Here is a 24,927-nt window from a genome sequence, read left to right on the forward strand (position 1 = left end):
GAAGACTCTGAATAGCTCTCTTTCACCAACAGAAGTTAGTCCAATAAAATATATTATCTCACCCATCTTGTTCCTCTAAGATTCTGGGATTAACATGGCTACAACACTTCGAACAGTCTTGTATAGATACTTGCATTTTCTATGTTTTAAATACATCTTTGTTAGTTTTATTTTTCTGCTATGGTGTTCATCATGGTACTAACTGAGCACCTCACAAACACTAATGCATTTAGCATCATAACTACCTTCTGAGGTAGTTATCCTCATATGACAAACAGGACACTTCATGTTTGTAAGCACTACTCTTATTTACTGAGTCCACTCCACCAGAGGCTGTATTACGTATTGTTTGCACTTTGGTAGTGCTCAAGACTTCTAGAAGATGCTGCTTCTTCTTCTTCTTCTTCTGGATTTGGTCCTATCGAGCTAGGTGCAGTACAAGCATTGGTAAGCATTTATGTGACAAAGTTCCTCCTCTGCCCTGATGGGTCCTGTGCTTTTTGGCAGATTTACTCATCTCAGAGGTTCACAGCAGCCCTCAGTTTGGCCGCTTCTTCTAGAGGCTCAAACCTGCCGGTCACTCAGCTAACATCATCACTGGCCAGCATGGGGGAAATGGAGAACAATCTCCGCAGTCTCTGTTGTCCCACCTAGTGGGTCGGGGACAGACCAGATCCCTTTCCAAATTAGACCTTCCCTTCTGGTGTTGCTCACAGACCAGATCAACGCCTCCTGTGTCCAATCAGGAGTTGGGAGGAACCTGGGCCCGCCCTCTACACTGGGTTCCAGCCCAGGGCCCTGCGGATAGCGACTGTCTAAGTCTCCTGTATCAGCTCCAAGACAGCTACAGCTGCAACTCCCTGGGCTACTTCCCCATGGCCTCCCCCCAGCACCTTCTTTATCCTCACCGCAGAATCTTCCTCCTGAAGCCTGATCACGCTTGTACTCCTCATTTCTCCAGCAGCACGCCTTCTCACTCCCTGCTCCTTGCACACCCTCCACTAACTGATGGGAGGTCCTTTTTAAACCAGGTGTCCTGATTAGCCTGCCTGCCATAATTGATTCTAGTATGTTCTTAATTGGCTCCAGGTGTCTTAATTAGCTTGCCTCTCTTAATTGGTTCTAGCAGGTTCCTGATTGCTCTAGGGCAGCCCCTGCTCTGGTCACTCAGGGAACAGAAAACTATTCATCCTGTGGCCAGTATATTTGCCTTCTACCAGATTCTTGTACCCCACTGGTCTGGGTCTGTCACATTTATTACTATTAGTGTGGAAGTAGAGCCCTGGGAATAATTTAAAATAGATGGTGACAGAGTGCTAGCAGCCTAGAGCTGACCCAGCATTCTGGTCACTAAGGTACTAACTATCCCTACCCCCTGGAGTGGATTTAAAGTGGGGGGAGGATGCATGCTTAATGGCTTGATTAGGCAGGAAACTGATAAGCTAATAGGTAAGTTCACCCTGGGATAAAAGACCGACAGCATGGCTGCAGCTGGCTTTGGCCAGATGACTTGGGGTGGAGGATTTGGGGCTATAAAATTGCAGTGTAGGCACTGGGGCTCGGGCTAGAGTTCTGACTCTGAAACCATGAGGGTGTGGGTCTGAGAGCCCAGGCTCCAACCCGAGCCCCCATGCCTACACTGCAATTTTTAGCTTTGGCTCTGGGACTCTCTGCCATGGGTATTGGTTTTTGTTTTTTTTCTTTCTAATCTCAGTGTCGACATACCCAATGACTGCAATCAGCTTTCAGCTGGGAACAGTTAAAGGACAGGGAGGAAAGTGCAAGGGAAGAAGGCTGGGAGGGGGGCACAGGAGACAGAATATCGAGAGGAGGAGATCTTTTCCTCTCCCTCCCCAGAGAGTGGGCTAAGCGGGAAGTTTATTTCTAATTGTATGTTCCTGCCCGAGGTTGTACTGGTGAACTGGTGGAGAGGACTCCCTAAATAACCCAGGGGGGCTTACAGACGTGGAAGTGCCCAGGCAGTTTGAGGTGGTCCAAAGGGGAAAGACTTCCATGTCACATAGACCTACATAAAAAATCCACTCAGTCATGCAGGTGACTTGATGAAAATATTGTCCCCCTATCTTCCCGATTGTGGATACCCCTCACAAGCCAGTGCTTGGCCTGCTGTAATACACATTGCCAACAGTCCCTAAGGGCCTGTGGGAATCACTGTGGGACACTCTATCACCACTTTATACGTTTGAATACCGCTGGGTGAAATTTTTCAGCTGGAAGTTTTTTTGAGAAAACAGGTTGATAAAAACTTTAATCGATTTACGTTGTTTCAGCAAATTATTTTAGTTAAAAAAAAAATAAAACCCAAACCAAACAACCCCTAAAAAAAAATCTGAAAAAGTCAAAACCTTTCATTTTGACATTTTCTAAAATAAACGTTTAGATTTTTCATGTTTTTAGAAATGTCCTTTTGTTTTATTTTTATTTTTTTAAGTTTTAAAATTGCCTGAAATCAAAATGAAATGTTTTGTTTGTTCTGAAACCTGAAATAAATTTTTCCCCAACTTTTTAATTGGCCAAAAATTCTGGACATTTTTGATTTTGGGTTGATTGAAAACAATTTTTTCCCATGATTTTTTTTACAACTGTCAGCAAACCAAAAAATCCATGATTAGCACATTTTGAATGTCTGACTAGGGGCATGTCCTGCCCATTTTGCTTCTGAAATGCAAATAACGCTCCCAACATATTGATGGTGTTCTGTTGCCTTCCTCTGAGCCAGGCATCCACATATAGTTTGGCCACTGATGGGAGAGCGAGACTGTGTGTGAACGTTTTGGGGGGACAATATCCACACGGACCTGTTGGGGCACAGCTAAGTCTGAATGGGCTCTGATTAAATGGGTAATGAGACTTGGAAGAAAACCTGTGGATTTTCAAATGCAGTTGTCACCATTGCTGTGCTACAGAATTCTTTCTATGGCACCCTCAGAGGCTACTGTGTTGAACCACATTTGGTTCTTTCTTTTTCCTCTCACCCTCCTTCAGGTGAAACTTGGTTACTTCAAACCCTCCCTCCTAAGCCAAAATCAGCTTCTCCCAACTCCTCTTGCTCCCTTTTTCATTAAGCTCAACTACTTCAGCCACCGCATGCCTCTTGAACCACATCTGCTTGCTCAAGAGCAATCATCTAACTTTGGTCACAGACACCCAATGCTGAGCTGCAGTCTTCTCTTTCCTTCTCCTTCCACTCCTTCTTTCTCCCGCTTTAACCAGTGGTAATTGGGGCAAACATTGGGAAAGTCACCTTTGAAATGTGTCATGGAGTCTCCCTCAAGCAAGCTGGCATTTCACTCATTTTATTAATTGTATATGTTATGCAAGAGACAATGGGCCTGATTTTCCTCTCACACCAGTTGTATCCTGGTGTAACTCCATTGACTTAAATGGGGTTATACTTGATTTGTGCAGGTATTAAGTGAGAGGACAATCAGTCCATTTGTATGTAATTAAATTGGAGATCCAGTGTTATGTGTTAACATTTTTCCTTATCTGTTGATCAAAGGGTGACATTTTGCAATATCAGTTTGGTTGTTATGGAACACTGGAACAAAGGGACTGTGTTCTTTTTACCTTATATACAAAATAAGAGTGTTAAAACACAATTCCACCCCCAACAAAGAAACCCACACTTCAGTAATAGGAATGCAATGTGTCAAATAATCTTTTACTCTGTGTGAATCACTGTTTAATTTTAAATCCATGCACAAGCAAAGGACCATGAATGAAGTAGTTTAAAGCCTCATCCAAAGCCTCCCATTGACTTCAATGGGCTTTGGATCAGGTCCTAAGTTTAGTCCTAGGTAATTTGTTCTGCACTTGTTGAATCTTGTAAACCTGTTTGAACTTATTCTAATAAAACTCCTTGGGGTGGCATTTCTTTCTTTCTTCATCAAAATATACTCTTGTGCCATCATCACAAGTGTGATGCTTGAGTACCAAAAACCATAAGAAGACAAGCTATACTGAAAAGCTGAGTGTCGAGCTCTGGCTTACAATACATTTGTGGACCTCATTTGTATAATCACATATGAAATGTACACTATGTGACAGTACCTCTTTTTCAGTCCCAGGATTGTTATGCCGGTGTTTTCAGTCTGCTGAAGTTCATAACGCTCTCTTGCCTAGGTGTCGTTACTAATGTATGTTTCCCACACAATCCTATTCACACTTGAAATCTTTAAAAGGACTTTAGCCAATTGAACAAACATCCTCTGGAGTCGGAGGAAGATATTCAAATTACTGGTGGAGTGTGGTACCACTCCACCCGGCAGCTAAGATACACGTCTGCATTGCCTGTGTAGCTATACCACCTGAACTGTCCTGCTGTTGCTATGTGCATCCTGAATTTAACCAAGCAAGCAATCAGAGACTGTCGCAATAAAAAAAATAATTAAAATAGTGGTGTATAAGGAAATAATTTCATTAAGCAATGGCTCATGAGTTTGAATAACAACAGTGGTCACAGTGTACAGTTCAGTGCCTAAAACGAGACTGAATGGAAGTGTTAATACAGCTGCAGTACTTTTATTTTCAGCAGCGACAAGCTACATAAATCTGCTGTTAATGAACTAATCAAACATAGCTCTGGCATTACTAGGAAGTGCAAGCTTGCCCCTTGACTCATCATAATTAATACATGAATGCCATTTATTCAAAACATTGTCGGGACTCATTTCTTTAAGAAGAACAGTTGCAAAAATACTGGTTTTATATCTAGCCTCCTGAAATAGCTCAACCTCACAGGCAGGACTCTCGGACAGCATTTAGACAGAATATAGAAGGCAGCATCGCAAGGCACATTCCATTCAGGCCACAAGCCTGTCAGCATTCACGTGAACATTAGCAGCAGTGTTGCAAAGTCCATTCTAGGTTCACTCAGGGCTTGGGCAAGATGCTCAGGTCAACATCTGCCCCCCAAAAAGAGGACAATACAGAAATATAGTAAGCTTTGGTCAATAACATCCCAAATGCAAATTCTTCAACTAGGGCAACGTACAGCACTGCAAACAGAATTATTACTCACAGGTTTTAAAATTCACATCTGTGTTAATTGTCCAAGGAAAGCAACAGCTTGGGAAGAGGAGTGAATGGCCTCATTGGACTCTCACCACAGCACCAGGTCCCCGTAATGTAACACCAGGAGATGCATTTTCAGTTCCTATGGTCTGGCCAATGGACAGCAGGGAACTTACACAGTACTGGGGACCAATTAACCAAAAAATAGCAGCATTTACTAATAGAAGAGATTTCTTTCCCCTATGAGGATGTCAAGGGTCAGTCATTGCTGCAGTGCTTACTCCACAAGCAGAAAACTGTTTTTAACAAGCTCATAGCTCATAAGAATTCCATCTAGTCTTTTGAGACTTGCCATTCTCATAGGTGGCTCTGGAGGTGTGTGTGTGTGATAAGATAGATAAACATGGCTGCTCCCTGCCTTACACAAGCGCATGCCTGAGCAACCAAGTGCTCACAGCTAGTAGCTTTGAAGGATGCCTGTAGTGAGCAAAGGGAACACGATCACCACCTGCTGTTCATAGAAAATACAGCCCAAGAGTGATTTACCACTATGTGTGTGATAGTAAGATTTTTACAAGTATCAATTTGCAAATGAATTAATGTAACAACAATCTTAAGTACATCGACTATAGCTAAGGACCTGTTGTCTAGTCTGTACATATGTCACAGCCTTCTGCAGGGTGGAATCTCAGACCTGGTCAAGTGTTTGGGCTCCTGTGTCTGATTACTGCAAGGATCTCAAATTGCTGGGCACCATTACAACATCCAGTATGTGCTGCCACACCTAAATATAAGAGGATGAGATAATAATAACCTTTAGCCATTACTTTCAATGCCTTTGCTGATTTGGTTTGTGACATAATCCTAACGCTACTTGAATACAATTTATTTTATGGGTTGATAATGCAAATTCTTTGAGCTTAATACCAATGCAAATAGTAACTAACTGTCTTGAGAGTGCTGCCAAAAAAGTGCTATTTCACAATTTACAGCTGGCTGCAGAGGACGTTATGGAACTACATAATAATAGTACCAAGTGCATCAATTGGTAACGCCAGATTAAAAATGTCCAGACGTATTTTAGCTCTGACTGGGGATTTTTTTGGGAAGCTCTGTGTGGGGTTTTGGAAGATCCTAACAGGAAGACTTGAGTTATTTTAAATAAGAGTGTGGAGCTAGTTACTGAGGCTCAGAGAACATAGCTGGTTATCTGACAGGGGATTTCCCAAGGGAGTTTAGTTGGGAAAGAAGAAACATTAATAATTATACTTTACACTTACATAGCACCTTCCATCCAAGGGTCTCAAAACACTTTACAATCAGTAATAAAGTGTGTCTTACAATACTTCTTTGAGGCATGTGGAGTGGCTGTGCCCAGTACACTCAAGGCATTATTTGAAGAAAGAACATCAACTGGACTATAAAATGGCTACTGCAGGATCCAGTGCTGGCTATTTCAAAGATGTGCAGTACTTCTAAGTCCAGGGGGACAATATATGGATCAAGTTCTCACTGCTTTTCATCCTGGGTGACAAGGAAACATTGACAAGCAACTGAAGCCTGTGAAAGAAACCAGAGAAACCAAATTAGGTAGATTACAAAGAGAAGCACCATCAGAAGAGACCGCCAGTGAGAAAGAGATAGAGAAGGGTTGAAGACTAGGTTTTAAGCCATCATTTACTTGGATAACTAGATTGTATACTGCCTCTGGTGTCCCAAGAGAAGTAATATGAAAAGAGGAACAGAGGATACCCTTAGGAAGTCTGAAGAATTTCTGATTCATGCAGTCTACATTGGGGCCAATGATACACATATTGGCTGATTTGATAGAGCCAAGGCTACTTTTAGGGACCTGGGAAGGTAGAGACACGGTAGCTAATCTTCTGGGTCCATCTGCCATCTGGTGACAAATGTGAGTGAAGAAGGAAGAAGAAAAGAAGTACTTGTGGCACCTTAGAGACTAACCAATTTATCTGAGCATAAGCTTTCGTGAGCTACATCCGATGAAGTGAGCTGTAGCTCACGAAAGCTTATGCTCAAATAAATTTGGTTAATCTCTAAGGTGCCACAAGTACTCCTTTTCTTTTTGTGAATACAGATTAACACGGCTGCTACTCTGAAAGAAGGAAGAGTGGCTTACTACTGACCAGACCTCATGCAGCTTTATTTTTAAGGAGTAGTAACCACAGGTCATTTAAGTACAACCCTGCACTGGGGTTGATGCAGAGCTTCACCTTCTCAGAGGAGCACTGTATGGCAGAAGGACTGTGCCTATCACAACGCTCCTTTATAAGGTGAACCCATTCTTTATAATGCTTTACCCATCTCTGTCCCCTTCAGGGCATTGTATGGTCCTGTGGTGAGAGAGAGATGGAGCCACTGCCTTTCTGCCTGGCTTTTTTGCAGATCATGGAAAGTCAGAGGCAGTGGTTCCTTGCTTTCTATATTCCTTTAATCTCACTGCACTGCACACCCCCATGAAAGCCAGATGGAATCTGGTGATCAGAAATTTACAAGGTAGTTGAGAATACAATTTATTTTCTTACATGAACAGTAAAAGGAAAGGTGTCATGTACACAAGATAGTAGCACAGAGTAGAGGGGAGTGGCAGCATGGATTGTGTGTTTCTTCCAGGAAGGATATACATAGTGTTGTGTAAATGTTATATCTACAAAAAGAAAAGGAGTACTTGTGGCACCTTAGAGACTAACCAATTTATTTGAGCATAAGCTTTCGTGGGCTACAGCTCACTTCCTCGGATGCATACTGTGGAAAGTGTAGAAGATCTTTTTATACAAACAAAGCATGAAAAAATACCTCCCCATAGTGGCCAGGATGGTGTTATCAGGAGATGAACACCATCCTGGCCACTATGGATATAGAAGCCCTCTACACCAACATTCCACACAAAGATAAACTACAAGCCGTCAAGAACACTATCCCCGATAATGTCACTGCTAACCTGGTGGCTGAACTTTGTGACTTTGTCCTTACCCATAACTATTTTACATTTGGGGACAATGTATACCTTGAAATCAGCGGCACTGCTATGGGTACCCGCAAGGCTCCACAGTATGCCAACATTTTTATGGCTGACTTAGAACAGCGCTTCCTCAGCTCTCGTTCTCTAATGCTCCTACTCTGCTTGCACTACATTGATGACATCTTCATCATCTGGACCCATGGAAAAGAAGCCCTTGAGGAATTCCACCATGATTTCAACAATTTCCATCCCACCATCAACCTCAGCCTGGTCCAGTCCACACAAGAGATCCCCTTCCTGGACACTACAGTCCTAATAAAAGATGGTCACATAAACACCACCCTATACTGGAAACCTACTGACCGCTATTCCTACCTACATGCCTCCAGCTTTCACCCTGACCACACCACACGATCCATTGTCTACAGCCAAGCTCTGCGATACAACTGCATTTGCTCCAACCCCTCAGACAGAGACAAACACCTACAAGATCTCTATCAAGCATTCTTACAGCTACAGTACCCACCTGTGGAAGTGAAGAAACAGATTGATAGAGCCAGAAGAGTTCCCAGAAGTCACCTACTACAGGACAGGCCTAACAAAGAAAATAACAGAACGCCACTAGCCGTCACCTTCAGCCCCCCACTAAAACCCCTCCAACGCATTATTAAGGATCTACAACCTATCCTGAAGGATGACTCAACACTCTCACAAATCTTGGGAGACAGGCCAGTCCTTGCCTACAGGCAGCCCCCAACCTGAAGCAAATACTCACCAGCAACCACATACCACACAACAGAACCACTAACCCAGGAACCTATCCTTGCAACAAAGCCCGTTGCCAACTGTGCCCACATATCTATTCAGGGGACACCATCACAGGGCCTAATAACATCAGCCACACTATCAGAGGCTCGTTCACCTGCACATCCACCAATGTGATATATGCCATCATGTGCCAGCAATGCCCCTCTGCCATGTACATTGGTCAAACTGGACAGTCTCTACGTAAAAGAATAAATGGACACAGATCAGATGTCAAGAATTATAACATTCATAAACCAGTCGGAGAACACTTTAATCTCTCTGGTCACATGATTACAGACATGAAAGTTGCGATATTACAACAAAAAAACTTCAAATCCAGACTCCAGCGAGAGACTGCTGAATTGGAATTCAATTAACTTAGGCTTGAATAGAGACTGGGAGTGGCTAAGTCATTATGCAAGGTAACCTATTTCCCCTTGATTTTTAACTGTTACTCTGAAACCTGTTATATCTACGATTTTATTTTTATAAGTTCATACCACTTGGTCCATCACTCCTCAAATAATTCAGCTGTTAATCTAGGGAGTAAGTCATTCCACTTCTCTTAATTATTTAATGTTGTCAATCAGTAATGAATTTAAAGGAACTAGACAAACAAAAGCTCCTTTTGAACAGATAGAAACATTCTTTTCTTTTCTTTCTTTCTCTGTTGTTGTGATGAGCTGAATTAGAAAAGAAAGGAATGATAGCTATTAAACACTTGTGCTGTACTGCTAACTGCATTTTCCTTCTAGCCACAAGAGGCAGCCGTTCTAACTAATATAGCTGCACTGAACAGGTTCTGAGGTTACATTTCACTATGATTCTCCCAACTGTGCTATATGATTTGTTATGTATACAGGATGTCGGTCTATCTGCACAGGAGTAAGCATACAAATAATTATTTGATTGTTCAAGCGTATAATTTCCTCTACGGTATCTGGAGAGAAGACCACAGTTAAAAGGCCTTTTCAAAATTCATTTCCATGTAAATTTTATTTTGAAAAAAGTATATAAATTATATTCTCTTGAGATCATGTTTTCTGAAGACTTGTGGTAATAAATAAGTGATCATATGCTATAAGAAGAAAACTACTTATTTTAATGTGAAAAGGAAACTCAAGAGCTCATATTGGGAAGTCCTGTTTTTCTTAGTTGTAAGGTTTTTAGATCAGATGTCTCATCAAAATAAAAATTGAATATGGGAAGGTGAGAGCAGATTGTATCTATCTATGGAAATCTACTCCATACTGAGAGACTCAAACATGCTAGGCATCATGTGAAGACAATTCATATTAATGGAGTATTTTATTAAGGTGCAGCATGGTCGAAGGCCACAAAATAGCAGCATTCTGTCAGATGAACAGTAGTTTATTGAAGTCTAATAATGCTAGAGGGCACAGGATTTTAGCCGTGTTGCATTTTGTTTGTCTTCATTCTTATTAACATCAGAGCTAGGATTTATTGTACACATTTTTCATATACATTGTTTTGTCAGCGAGTGCATTATGTTTTGTTTAACAGATATTGGCTTTCTATTTTTTAAACTACTTTTAGGTGTGTTGTAATGGGATTCTGCACAACAATAAACCTGGCTTCCAGTGCTGTGAGGACAAGTACATTCCATTTATTCTTAATTCATTGGGGGTTTGCTGCGGTGGTCAGATACACGCTGTGCAACCGAAGTATCAGTGCTGTGGTGGCTATTACACCAGGGTATTAGCAGGTAAGAGGCAACTTCTTTCAAGCATTTGAAAGAAATAAAATTGCACAGTAGAGTTGGTGTACTTCTTAAACCAAGGAAGGTGAATAAATATTAATATGTTCAGCATTTATAGAGGTTTTTGGTGTCATTTATGGATGAGCAAGGGTTCTGTGCTGACATAGAATGGGCAATGAGAAACTGTCTTGATACTGCTGCCTAAACACAGTGCACTCCACTTACACAGGAAATGCCTAACTGATAAATCTTCCTAATTGAGTCAGTTCCCAGACGAATTTAACATGAATGATACTTAACAGCACCAACTGCTGCTTAATGGGGAGGGCAGTTCTGCTTAATAGGGACGCTGTCAGGCAATTGCGTGGTGCTATGTCTTTTGTGTGACTTAATCCTGTGTTGGTCTGCCTGCCTGCTCCTGTAGCAAGGGCTTGTACTCCCTCCATACCTGTGATACATACAGAGAAGTGTGGATAGCTTCACCATTACCCAGTGATGAGCTGCCAAAATCTTAATAACGGGTTTCCCCCTCACCCCACGAGGGGGTCGTTGCCCACCCCCGCCACCCGGGACTCCTGCCCTGTCCAACCCCCCCATGTTCCTTGACGCCCCCCCCCAGAACCCCTGCCCCATCCACCCCCCTCCCCTGTCCCCTGACTGCCCCCAGAACCGGGCAGGAAGGTCTCGTGGGCCACCGTAGTGGGTGCCCACCCCACCCCTAAGAGCCAGAGGCACTTCGGGGGGGGCGAGGTGGGGAGTCCCGGTGGTGCTTACCTGGGGCAGCTCCGAGGAAGCCTCTGGTGGGTCCCTCTGGCTCCTAGGGGCAGGGGAGTGTAGCTAGGGGGGAGCAGGGGGAGTGGCCGCTCCCCCATTGATCACATCAAAAGTGGCGCCTTAGGCACCAACTCCCTGGGTGCTCTGGGGCTGGAGCACCCACGGGGAAAATTTGATGGGTGCAGAGCACCCACCGGCAGCTCCCCTCCCCGTGCCCGGCCCCAGCTCACCTCACCTCCGCTCCGCCTCCTCCCCTGAACGCACCACCCCGCTCTGCTTCTCCGTGCCTTCCCCCCACCGGCTTCCCGCGAATCAGCTGTTCAGCGGAAAGCCGGGGAGGGCTGAGAAGCAGGCCGCAGCTTCCTGCTCAGGCCAAGGGTGGCGGAGGTGAGCTGGGGCGGGGAGCGGTTCCCCTGCGCCACCCCTTCCCCCCCCCCCCGGGTTACCTGCTGCGGCGCGGGTGGCCCTCCTCGTGCCCACCCCCTGCCCGAGCTCAGCTCCACTCTGCCTCCCTGGGCCTGAGTGGGAAGCCACGGCTTGCTTCTCAGCCCACTCCAGCTTCCTGCGCAAACAGCTGATTAGCGGGAAGCAGGGGGGGCTGGAGAAGCAGAGCAGGGTGGTGCGTTCAGGGGAGGAAGCGGAGTGGTGGTGAGCTGGGGCCGGGGTGGGGGGCACGGAGAAGCGGGGAGGGCAGCGCATTCAGGGGAGGAGGCGGAGGCGGAGTGGAGGTGAGCTGGGGCCGGGGGTGGGGCGGGGAGCTGCTGGTAGGTGCTCTGCACACACCAAATTTTCCCCTTGGGTGCTCCAGGGCTGGGGCACCCGTGGAGTCGGCGCCTAGGGTGCCACTTTTGGCCGGTTAAATTTAGAAGCCCTTTTAGAACCGGTTGTCCCTCGCGGAACAACCGGTTCTAAAAGGGCTTCTAAATTTAACAACCGGTTCTAGCTCACCATTTGCCACTACCTGTTTCTGTCTGCTCTTTCTATTGCAACTATATATGTTGGATGGCAAGCTCAACATTTCTCAGATGCTCCTTGTGTTAATACTGCTGCAGCTGAGTCCCTCTCCAAATGCAGGGTACGTCATCATCTTTTTTAATCCATGGGACTGTTCAGTAACATGATGGTCTCTGCAGATTCCTGGACAGCACCATTACTGTCAAAATGGTGTAGGGTTTTCTTCGTAAGGAATTCCTACTCATGGTGCATATAAACAGAACACTACTGTATTAAAAAAAAAAAGATTCTCAGGTGAAACACATGACAAGTTACAGGTAACTTCTGTAACGTAACCATTACTTTTAAAAAGTGCCTTTGTTTTTAGTTTTCAGGAAATAAATGTTTTTGGTAAAAATTTCACATTCTACTTCACATTGAAGAGTTCCAGTTATCCATTTCAAATTACATTTTAAATTTAACATTTAAAATATCACTTACTTACTAGTAAACACTATTGGGTTATATAGTGAGGGGATAAAGAGAGAACATTAAATATTTCTTGTTGCTCCTGACTGCTATATCTTAGGTCTCCAGCTCATTGGTTGGTTGATTTGATTTATATTGTGCACGCATCATCCTTATCTTTAGGCACCTACTACAAATTTGAAAATAATGAAAAAGAAAACTTGACAGACAAACTGATAAAATATCAGTACTACATAAACTCCACCCCTGCAAAAAGGAAAGGAACAGTCCCCACTTAACCCAACTCCTCAGAAAAAGCTTGAGTAAAGAGGCTCTCCAGCGTGCTCAAACTCTTTTGTGACATGCTTTGACCCATTTACAACAAACACACGAGAGTTCTGTGCACACACCAGCTTCTTCGACAACACAGCCCTATTGCCTCATTGTGTTTGCATGTGTGCAATCTAGGAAAATCTGGGAAGCTGCCCCATAGTGCCTCTTTTGTGGAGAGAGGCTCTGATCCTGCATCATTAAAGGCAATACAAGCTTTGCCAGTGACTTCAATGAGCATAGGTTTGAGCCAGAGAACATGGTACAAAGTGGCACCAGAAATATATGAGGCCACGCACTCCGGAATGTTATGTGCTGATACAAACCATCATTAGAGTCAACCATATTGCTAATTGGTTACCACATCAGTTTAAAATTATAGTGTAGCTGAAACCTATAGAAAAATAAATACCATAAATACCATCTGGAACCTCAGATGAGAACTCCCTAAACTCTAGACTTGTTGACTTTACAGACCATCCACTTCAAGCACTCAGATGATCTCACTGTTAGGTAGAGTGATGGGTAGAGAGGTGGTGTCTCAGCAGGGTACCAATGTTCCTACTCACTTTCACCCTAGGGACTGCGCAGTAATGCAGGACTGAAAACTTAGAAATGCAGCTCAGGAATACCATGTTATCACATTAGGAAAGGGTTCTTTGCAGCTAATCACCTAATCGCTAAAATGCAAGTAATCTCCCCACCAACGTCCCAATTATCTGGCATATAAACAATCAAAGCTGGTAGCCCCATGCAATATTGTAATGAACTATGATAGCCTGCTTTTCTCACCTTTTCTGATGTGTTTATAAGATAAAATTTGAGCTTGCAAACCCCACGTGTATTTTTTTCTGAAATATGACTTTTAAGTATTTTTCCCATATAGGTTACTGATTTTTATTCAAATACTGTAGGCCTGGTCGCCCTCAAAAAGATTTTTTTGTTGGGTGTTTAGTACGCAAATCTCTTTGCAGGCAGTTGACAGGTCAGGAGCTAAAATGTTTGCATTACCCATGAGATGTCATGCACTGTCTATGCTCAGAAGTGCTTGAATTTCTGCCAAAATGTTCAGCACATCTCGAGCTCCAATCCCTTGAAAAGGAATTCATATATCACAATAGTAGAACATCTACTATGATGTCATCAGAAAAATGCGCTCTCAGAAAAACCAGAGAAAAGTATTTTGCTGGCTCATTAATCTCAATGTACTGAAATGGGAAGATTATATTCTGTGACCTCTATCCCCATCCAGTGGTCTGTGTTAACTAGCTTAATGTTGTTTACATCAGGAAAGAAAAGCGTAGTGACACAAACCATCTTGTATCTGAAAATATTTCTTGTTCAGTCATAGCCCTTAAGCGTGAATCCGTGAATATTTGTACATGATTTGCAAATATTTTTTTTCTAAATATATTTAGTGCATTCTTCCTCTTTTTTCTTATTCTAAAAGGGCAGCAACATGAACAATGTTGGTCACTTTTCTTTCTTTTTTTATAAATATGCTAATAACCCCAAGCTAAATGTTAATGTGGGTCATTCTTTGATAAGGATAACAATTAACTGGTAAGACTGCATGGTAGTTTTCAGAGAGAAAACATTTTCAAACCTAGCTTGGAATGGATCCCATTTTGAGAGGTTAATGAGAAGGTTACTGATCCTTTGTGTCTAATGTCTAATAGTCCTTTACAAAAAACAGTTTTATTTCCAACTGATGTAACCTACATTCACTGTTTTAAGGCCTATTGCTGTGCAGTCACTAAATTAGATTCTGAGGAATGAAGGAAAATATGGCTAAGTATCTAAACAGATTATATCTATTATACTGGAAAGATTTGTTCTTGTCTTTTTGTTTATTATTGACGTTATTTGATAAAGATATTTATACAGGGTACTCTCTAAGCATACATATTTCCCAGATGTTGTTTGGCCAGCTTGATGGCACTAGATGTACAGCAGCATACTGTGCTAACTGCATGAAGATTACAAATTAGGAAGTCTCGGTTCTGTGACTCTGGAGCAGGCTGAAGTGCCAAAATGTATCCCGGAGCTAAAATGAGAGGATGCAATCTCTAAGCAGAGTGAAACAAATAATGCTAGTACCCCTCACATGCCATGTTTTTGACCAACGAATGCTGAGTGAAGAGAAATAATGCTCTGCCTTGAATGTCATCAGTGCATATTTTGTGTCTCGCAATAAATAGCTGCATGGTGTTTAAAGTCATTATTGGAACACTCATCCTGTCAGGAGAAGAGGATTCGAGCTGTGTCTGCCACAGAGGAAAATGAAGCTAAAAGGACAAGAGAAAATTGCTTAAAAAGTAACAAGAGTTCCAAATATTTTGTCAGTATTGGTGTCTGTCCTGAAAAGCAGAACACCGCCATCACCCTTATTCCGTTTCCCCTGCTTCTTTTCAAATCTCGAGATACCAGCATTCGGGCCACACAAAATATTCCAGTATAGGTAGATACTATAGAACCCCACTCTTTGGTGACAATTTCAAATCAAGCCCAAAATGGTAGTGAATGAAAATTGTTACCATTTGATAGCTACTTTGTGTCCTGTGTTGAATGGATTAGCAATCTCCTCTCCATTTCTGGTGCACAATTAACCCCATCAAAACCCACCATCATAAATGGCAGTAATTGGCAACCTTCAAAAGTGAAATCTTCATTACTCTGTGGCTGCCTATGCTACAAGTATCAAACCAACACTAATCTAGCTTAAAGTGCTTACAAATATAGAAGCTTTTTGAAAAGTATGTTGCTTTTCTATGCAGGCTTTGTCTTGCTTATATTGCAATAAATGTCGTATGAGCCATTTCATTTCAAAGAGCTCTAACTTAGCCTCTGCTTTGGTGCCGGTGTGTTTGTGGTGGTGTTATAAGCATTTATAATGTTACAGCACTCTGAAGTGTAGTAGATGACTCTGTGCAAAAGAGTCTGTGTTTTCATGTGCAATGATTTGTATGTAAAGATAATAGACTATGACCCCAATTCAGCATCCACTGCAGTCAATGTGAATTCTCTCATAGACTTCAATAGCTGCATATGCACGAAATCACCAATTTTGTACTTAAATTAACAGGAGAAGTGTGCTGCCCTAATGAAGAACAAAACAGGGTTTCGGTTGGAGTTGGTGACTCTTGCTGCCAAGGCACTCCTTATTCCACATCAGGGAATCAGATCTGCTGCGGTGGATCACTCCATGATGGCTTCAGTCATCAGTGCTGTGGTGGGCAATTAGTAAGTAAAGACCTGATCTGCTGCGGTGATGGAGACAAGGGAACTGTACACAGACCTCTCCCAGGTAAGCTCTGACATGACCACCAAAATGTACTGTATAGAAAAACTAAGGCTGGGCATTGATGGCTCTCCACCTCCCCAGCCCTAGTCAAACATTGGCCACTCTGCAATGAAGCACATAGATGTATGGTACATGTGCCCCTTTCATTAAAATGAAGATTTAACTCCAAGTTAACCAAGGAAACCAAGAGGAGTGCACCATCTGCCCTCCTCTCTGTGTCTGGCCTCACTCCACTCCTCTCTCCACTGCCCTTGCAGATGCTTGTCCTGAGAGTGGTGCAAGCCTTGCGAAGTCCTTGTGCCTCTCAGCACCAGGATTTCCATTGTTCCTGGGCCTTTGGGTGTAAACAAGTAGGAAATAGAGGGGATGAGTCTGTTTGGACCCTCTCCCTCATTTGTGCACCAACATGGGGGCTGGGAAAAATAGCCCAGAGATTTTTTTAAGTAATCAGATCTAGTGATGAGATCAAATCACCTGTCCCCACCCGCTGTACCCAGTCCACCTGTCACACATCAAGTTCCATTTGATAGAGTGGATTCAGCCCATGCATCAGCAGTTTAACAGTTGCATATAAAATTGCAGAGACCTAAAATTAAGATCTTAATGGGGAAAAAAAGGTAATACTCACACCTTCCTGTCAACTGTTGGGAATGAGCCACATCCACCATGATTGAATTGGCCTCATTAGCACTACAAAAAGTAATTTTCCCTCTGTTGATATTCACCCCCTTCTTGTCAACTGCTGGGAATGGGCCACATCCACCCTAACTGAATTGGCCTCGTTAGCACTGACCCCCCACTTGGTAAGGCAACTCCCATCTTTCCACCTGCTGTATATTTGTACCTGCCTACTTTTTTTCACTCCATGCATCTGATGAAGTGGGTTCTAGCCCACGAAAGCATATGCCCAAATAAATTTGTTAGTGTCTAAGGAGCCACAAGGACTCTTCATTGTTTTTAAGAAAATCACTTCGCTATTGTGTTTCCACATCTGTAAATGAGCAGTGATCCTTACCTCTTTTGTAAAGCAGACTGAGATCTACAGATTGAAGAGCTAGTTGTTATTAACAACCATAAGTAGGTATTCCAGTACAAACATCCTTCTTAACACAGTATTCAGAGAAAAAGTAAAAGCCTGATCTTAGGTGTAAAAGTTAATCTTAGGTGTTTTCAGTTTGAAGAAAAATATTCTTTACTAATTGTCATCTAGAAGGGAAGCCCAATTTTTAAACATGGAAATCGTAAATCATAGCACCCAGTTCCACTTTTGTGTGCCCAGATTGGCACCGAAGTGACTAAAATGGGTATTTGGCCACCTACATGTCAGTGAGAGCATTTAGCTGTGGAATGAGCACCCTAATTTTGATACCCAGATTTGAAAATCAAGCTCATAATGTCATGTATCATTAAGTATAAGTCTCCATGAACCCCTTGGACAGGGCATCCCGTGCCCTTCCCCACCAAAAACAGGTCAACCTTTCTTCACCTGAGTTCTTTCTCACTTCAACCCCTATGGTAACATTAGATCTATTCTTCCCCCCAACCTATCGGATTTCCCATACCACTGTGATAATTGTTGGAAAAGGGCTAAACCAGACAGCATCACAGCTTTGTCCAGTGGTTCCCATGCCTTTGTTCCATTCCAGTGGCGAATTACACAGCTAGCATCCTCTTTGCTCCTCGTCACCCCAATCCTTACTTGTCAGCTCCACAACATCAACATAGAAATCACACAATATCACTCCCGTACCAAACCTTCTTGCATGGCAGCTCATTGTGCAGCTGCCACGAGATGGGGCTGACTCGTAAAACATCTCTTTATGTACTTTATTACTTAAACTCTTTTATTTGCCTGCAGGAGCCCTTTAACAAAATCACATTGAATTGACTTTCTCACACCAAATCAAATCTCCCTGGTCCCAGTTCAGTTGTCTTTGTCAATATGTATTTTATAAATGGAGTGAATTAACAGATGCTGTTGGAACAGAACTGCTGGGGTAGCATTTATGTTTTTACTGCTCTCTCTGGGCAGATGAGTTGTCTAGAAGTGTAATACAGGTATCTTGGGATAAAAGGCATGTTCTTCATTTCACTGTATGTGTATTCTTAACAGTTTTTTTTCTTAATATATATTTTAAAAAGCCTTTAAACATTTTTTATTTTTATATAAGTGTTTGCCTATATTGCTCTATCATTTATGCTGTTTTTCTTAAAAATGGGTCAAGATGACATTATTAAAGAATAAAATCGGTAGCTTTTTCATCACTCATAGATTTGCTGTGAGCCAGTGTAAGACTGGACACACACATATGTTTGAAAGACAAATTTGTTCAATGATTACTCAGTTTTTAAAAATTCTTATTTTGTTGAACTAAACATAAAATAGGCTATGTTTTCATATATCATACTCAGTACACTTGGTGCTTAATTTCTTGTGGCAATTCAGCCTTGCAAAACCATCAAGAAAATGTACCAGCCAGCGTTAAAATCTACTTATCTCCCATCCCATCATGCATATGATTGTAACGAAAAAATATTCTCACACAGAAAAAGATAACACACTTACTTTAAGCAAATGGAATTGCTTCTTGTATAATGGTTCCATTCTCTACTTGGCCTTACTCTAGAGCTGAAATGCTTTTGATTCTGTGCTTTGTACCTAGCCAATGAATGCTATGTTTAAAAAGGTACCTTCAAGTGAGTTTTTTTTTTAATTGGAGAGTTTTTCTGAAAAGTATGATGGGAGCAAATAAATGTCAACAAATGTTGCAAACACTTGTGCATATATTTACACTTAACTTTACACACATTAATAATTCTATTGAAATCAAGGTATGTTTGCAGAATCTGGACCCACGTTTGTAATGTACATTTGGCGAAGGTATTGCATGCTGTCAGTTTACTGTTTGCTTCTGTACAACCTTTTTTGGAGACTTTATCCTGCCATGACAAGTGGCCCTTTCTATCTCAGATTGCTGTGAACTTATTTTCCCCCTCAATTTCTTATTTCATTTTTCCCTTTCTCATTTTGGCTCTTTACTAGCAGGGTTGACCATAGAGACATCTACTGGCAAAGACTGGCAATGATGCCACTGCATACAATATATCCTCCCCTAGCCTCACAACTGCAAACAAGCATCCAAAGTTTTCTTGTGCTGGTTCTTAAGCATAGAGTGACCAGAAACCCACCTCATAATTTCTCCTATTTTCTCTAATAAATTATCCCTATGATCCCAGGCCAGGATCTCAAAATATGCTATTCTGCACAGCTGTGATTCTCAATCTCCGGTAGCTGCAATATCCACCTTCAAGCCAAGGGTTTCTGGAATAGCTTGCAGTGTACACTGGCTCTGTATTTTGTTGATCCTCTGTTCTGGCTTTGAAGATTAAGCCTTTTAATTCTCATTCTTCCTCTTGAAACCATTGGTTTTGCAGCTACACTAAATTAGTCATTCATTACCCAGCCATGTTTGTAAATTCTTTCAGTTGTGGGGATGAACATGAAATAATTGTTGACAGAAATCACTATGAGCAAGAAATGCTTTTCCAGCCCATATATTTTCTCAATGCTGTACTGCATTTTCTGCCTCTAAAACATACATATATAAAACATGACACACACATTCCTGCTGATTTGCAGATAAATATTTAGTAATCAGTATTTTGGTAAAATAAGCAAATAGTGTAAAGGAAATTCTCCATCTTTAAGCAATTATATGAAGAGGTGTTGGAAAGTAAATCAATCCATCAATATTATATGGACCTATTTTGTTTTTCTTGGGGCATATTTAAAATTGTACATTCACGGTGTCAAGGTTCAAGAGGCAAGTGCCACATGTGATAAATTAGGCAGGGGTCAAAGGCTATGCAATGCAGTTTCAGAAGATTGTCTATCTCTGCATTTGCAGCTCATTCATGCTGAAGTGATGCACTATGGGAATTACTACCAAACTCTGCTCTGCAACATCTGCTCTCCCTAAGTGAGTTAGTGCACGTCAGACATCTTTATGTCAGAATATTGCAGTGATGGATGCAGTCTTCAGAAAATGCTGCATAAAAATCTGGTGTGCCGTTCTGGCCATTAAGTGAAATTACTATTTAAATTAATGGCGCTGTCACAGTTTATCTGTGCAAAGAATGAACGCTGATTAGGGTATTAAGTAATTAGCAATTTATCACACTGGAACAAGGTTGATAATAATTAAAGAAGTAATGGTTTACCAAAGAAACTAGAAAGGGAGTCACTTCTTGTTATGTGAGTGAAATCTTGGCTGAAAAAAATTAATTCAGTTAAACAAAGATGAGGTTCTCAGCAAAAGAATGCAGAGTTGTTGTTTTTTCAGTATGAAAACAGTTCATTATCAAAATTTTAGTTTGCCTGTCAAGAGTCCCTCAGAGCTATCAGATGGCTGGTTATTAGTATTGAATTGGGTCAATGTCTGCATTTATTTATTTAGAGGAAAAAGAAAAGTGTTCAACTCTTAGAAGGCTGGTTTTCACATTTTGATTGCTATGTAAGGTCCCAATACTGCCAACAGGTAATGTACATAAATAACTTTACTCCTTAAGTACACCTAGTGATTTGAATGGGATTACTCACATGGGTGCTTTCAGGATCAGTCCCTTAAAGAGCAGTGTGCATTGTCTATGGCTTGTTATAAAAGAATTTCTGCGATAAATGGCAGTAAAGGAAGTCAAGGCTGCATTTAAATGTCTGATTAGGAGAATGTAAAGACCAAGTCAAATATGAATTATTTTGACTATAACTTTCATTTTACAATGTGGTCCTGTTTTTCATTATGGCACAATTCATGCCATCATGGTTGAGTCAGTAATGACATTTCCTAGTTTACATCTCTAATTTTAAAGGATTTTCATAACAACTTTTCCTGACATAAAATTTACACATTCCCTTTTGGGGAGAAGGGACAATGTCAAAACATAATTTCCAAATGAGTAATTGTGCATGGAAAATATATGAACATTTGCCCTGATTTTGGGTGCTTTTTATGTTTTCATCACTCAAAAATATTTCATTTAAAAAGAAATTTTAAAAAATAGGGAAAGAAAATGAAATAAAATTTGATTATTAATTCCAATGTAGAAATTAAACTTTTAAAAGAGAGAATTGAATCATAGCTGTTGGTATCTTGAAAGTATTTTCATTTAGTGTTATATACATAGTACAAGCCGATAAAATGGGGCACAAAATATGCATCTCAACTTTCTTTAGAAGGCTATTTTTGTTAATATCTAACCATTAGTTAACTGGCTGTCCTGATCAAAGGGCACTTGAAGATGAATGAGCCCATATTTAGTACACCTGTGCCTAAAAGCAAAAGAATGCCATCAGGGGGTTACTAAATTTCCTCATTCTGGATTAGCTGATCATTGATCGTCTGTCTGTAACTTAACACGTAAGGTACCATCCATGTATACAGTATTTCATAGTAGAGTTCACACAACAGCTCGCAAGAAGTGAGGAGATTCTAGAGGACCCCTGTCCTCTCCATTTGTTAATTGTTTTTAGGTACATCTGGGAATAAGGACTCCCAGTTCAGTCACCTCACATTCAGACCTGAATCTCAGGTTTTTTTTCTCTCTGCACAATTCCAGCAGCTGCCTCAGTGTGACATTTTTATGCTCAACTGTATACTATTCTCAGTTATTTCCCTTTCTCTCTCCCCTCCCTGCCATGTTTCATATTAATATATAATGTTTTATTGTTGCAGGGATGTACTGTTGTGGGCAGGAATATGGGAATATGTCAGATATCATATGTTGTTCAGCTTCCAGTGGTGAGTCTAAAGCACATGCTAAAAAGAATGACCCAGTGCCAGGAAAATGCTGTGAGACTGAACTTATTCCGAAGAACGAGGAATGCTGTAATGGAGTTGGATATAATCCTTTGAAATATGTTTGCTCTGACAAGATTTCAGCTGGAATGATGATGAAGGTAATTGATAGAAAACCTCTCAGTGGCTCTGATTTGACAATGGACAGAGAAATACATTGTTCATAACTATTTTTCTAAAATAGGAATATAAAAACTCCTGTGTGCATTATTCATTTTCACATTACATCCATATTAATACCGAATGAGTTCACCATGATTGATGTTATTGCAATGAATTTTAAAGGAATTAATAATGATTAGCTGCTTCTTGTGAAGTGTTGCCCAGCACTTCAGATTAGTATAGGGGGCTAAAAGTTGGCATGCCAACAGGGTTGGCATGAATAGCAAGTTTGAGTTGTGTGACCATTGTTGATCCTTATTGGCACTACTTGATTGGGAATAGAAGCTGAAGTGACTAAAGATTTATTTTGGAAATTTCTCTATACATCCCAATTTAGACAGGGTTCTTGTTCATTGGTTCTGAGTAATAATTTTTGAGTAGCAATATTATTTTGCTATAGCGAATACCGTGCAGATGTTGAATATGATTCTGTACCATATCAGCTAACTTTAAACACAGCACAATGCTGATAGGTTTTTCATGGACTAAAAGTTCCCCTATTGAACTCAGTAGGAACTTTGGCATTGACGTCAGTGGAATCAGGATATGTTGCAGTACGATGATGTAATGATGATGATATTTATTTTACACTTTTCATCTCAGGATTCTCAAAGCATTTAATCAAAATTAATTAATTAAGCCATGCAACACCCTTTGTTAGGCAGATACTTGTAATTCTATTTCACAGAAGCATAAACTGAATAAAGCTCAGATAAATTAGTTATGACATTTTTCAAGAGTGGTCAGCGATTTGGGGTATGGACATCAAACACTTTGAGCCTAACTTTCAGGGGTGCTGAGCACTCATAATGCATGTGCTCAACATTGCTAAAAATCAGGCCCTTGGTGTTTCAGTAAGGGTATCCCAAAAACTAAGGCACCAAGAATCACTGGCCATGTTTGAAAATTTGACCACATATGACTTGTGCAAGGTCACACTATAAGTCAGTGTGTACGCTCAGAATAGAACCTAGGCATCCTGACTCGCAGTCCCTAGCTGTAACCACTAGCTCACACTCCCTCCCCAGTGACATGAATAGAAATATGAAAAGGTTTCCATCTAATAGAATGTTAAATGAAGGTGGGGGGAATGAAATTAAATGATCACTCAAAAATGGCAGTGATACTGAAATCCATTTACAGCTGTTTTTAACAAGAAAATTTGTAGAAAAATAGTCGGAATAACTTCTAAAAATAACGGATGGAGAACTACTTAGAAAGTGTAAAAATATAAAAATCAGCTGGACTAGATGTCATGCCGCTTAGAGTCCTCACCCTTGGGGATCTGCTTCTGGGGTAGGGGTGACAGAAATAAGAAAATTAGCTATTGACTTAACTGAATTTTTAATAACTAATAACGAAAAATCATGCAAACTGGGGGAGTGCCAGAAAACTGGAGGAAAGCAAAGGGACAAAGAGTGATCCTAACCATTCATGATCCATAGGTATTACTTCAATCCCTAGCAAAATAATGAAACAGATATCCAGAGAAAACATATAACCAAGTTCTACAAAGCAGTCTGTGCAGGCAGGATCCCTAAAAAGCAACAAAACCAAGGGCATTGATCCTTACAGATTCATAATGCTCAGTCTTTCAACTCCAACCAGCCTCTTACAGGAGTGCTCGGGATCTTGCAGGATTGAGACCATAGGGGCTGATCTAAAACCCACTGGTTTTTAAAATACACAATTTAGCTGAAGATACAATTTCAGTGTTTTCTTCATACACTGTGAAAGCTGATTGAAGGTTTTTAAACCAAAATTTTATTTGTGAAAAAAGGTCCTTTTTAGAAAAGAGAAATTTCACATTTTTTTTATATTTCACAAAATGTTGGCAATAAAAATGTATAGACTTTTTATCAAAACTTTTATTGAAAATACCAGAGACATTGACAAAATGGTTTCAGTAACGGTTCTGATTTAAAAAATTGCAAAGTGAATATAGGTCAATTTTTTAATCCTACAAAACTGAAACAATTTAGACATTAGATACTTGTTCAAAAGGGCATTGAAATGGTGACATTTTCATTGTCAAATCTCTTTTTAGGAAGTAAGGAAGGTAGGACTAAGCTTCTTTATATCTCTTGATTTAAAACGGTGTTCATTCCTTAGGTAAAAGAAGAATGCAAAGCTAGCACCTTGTGCCCTGTATCCATGAAAGCAACAGCATATTGCGGAAGATGTGACTTTAACCCAAGTGTCCACATCTGTGCTTGGGTTAAAAGCTCTCAGAATGCTACTGAAAAGGTGGCAAATGACAGTGTATGTCCAACTGCAGAAGAGACTGTCTACAGTGGAGGCCCAAATAGATATTCATTTCCAGGTAACAGGAAATGGGACCTTGATTTTTAAATCACTCTGAAATGAAGGGTTCTGCACTGGGCACCATCAGCTGTTTGGTTGTTATAGTGAAGAAGCTTGCTTTATAAAGTAATCTGTCTGCTAGGACTTGGGTAGTAATTTAGGCCTATGAAACTGATAGTTAGTTACAAGGTAACTGAACTCTTAGGGCTCAATCCTGCTCTCACAAAGTCAATGGAAGTTTTGCCATTGC

At 41.1% G+C, this 24,927-nt stretch overlaps 1 protein-coding gene across 1 annotated transcript in view; it reads left to right on the forward strand.

The window, feature by feature from the left end:
* USH2A (usherin) overlaps window positions 1-24,927 on the forward strand; it is a 572,584-nt gene that overhangs the window by 423,855 nt on the left and 123,802 nt on the right. Inside the window, exons 48-51 of the mRNA XM_073338913.2 lie at window positions 10,385-10,553; window positions 16,138-16,359; window positions 22,089-22,312; window positions 24,486-24,696. Of these exons, the coding sequence (XP_073195014.2) occupies window positions 10,385-10,553; window positions 16,138-16,359; window positions 22,089-22,312; window positions 24,486-24,696 (826 nt within the window). The remainder of the gene's footprint in view (window positions 1-10,384; window positions 10,554-16,137; window positions 16,360-22,088; window positions 22,313-24,485; window positions 24,697-24,927) is intronic.

This window comes from Lepidochelys kempii, chromosome 3 (genome assembly GCF_965140285.1).
Source record: "Lepidochelys kempii isolate rLepKem1 chromosome 3, rLepKem1.hap1, whole genome shotgun sequence".
NCBI classification, from domain to species: Eukaryota; Metazoa; Chordata; order Testudines; family Cheloniidae; genus Lepidochelys; species Lepidochelys kempii.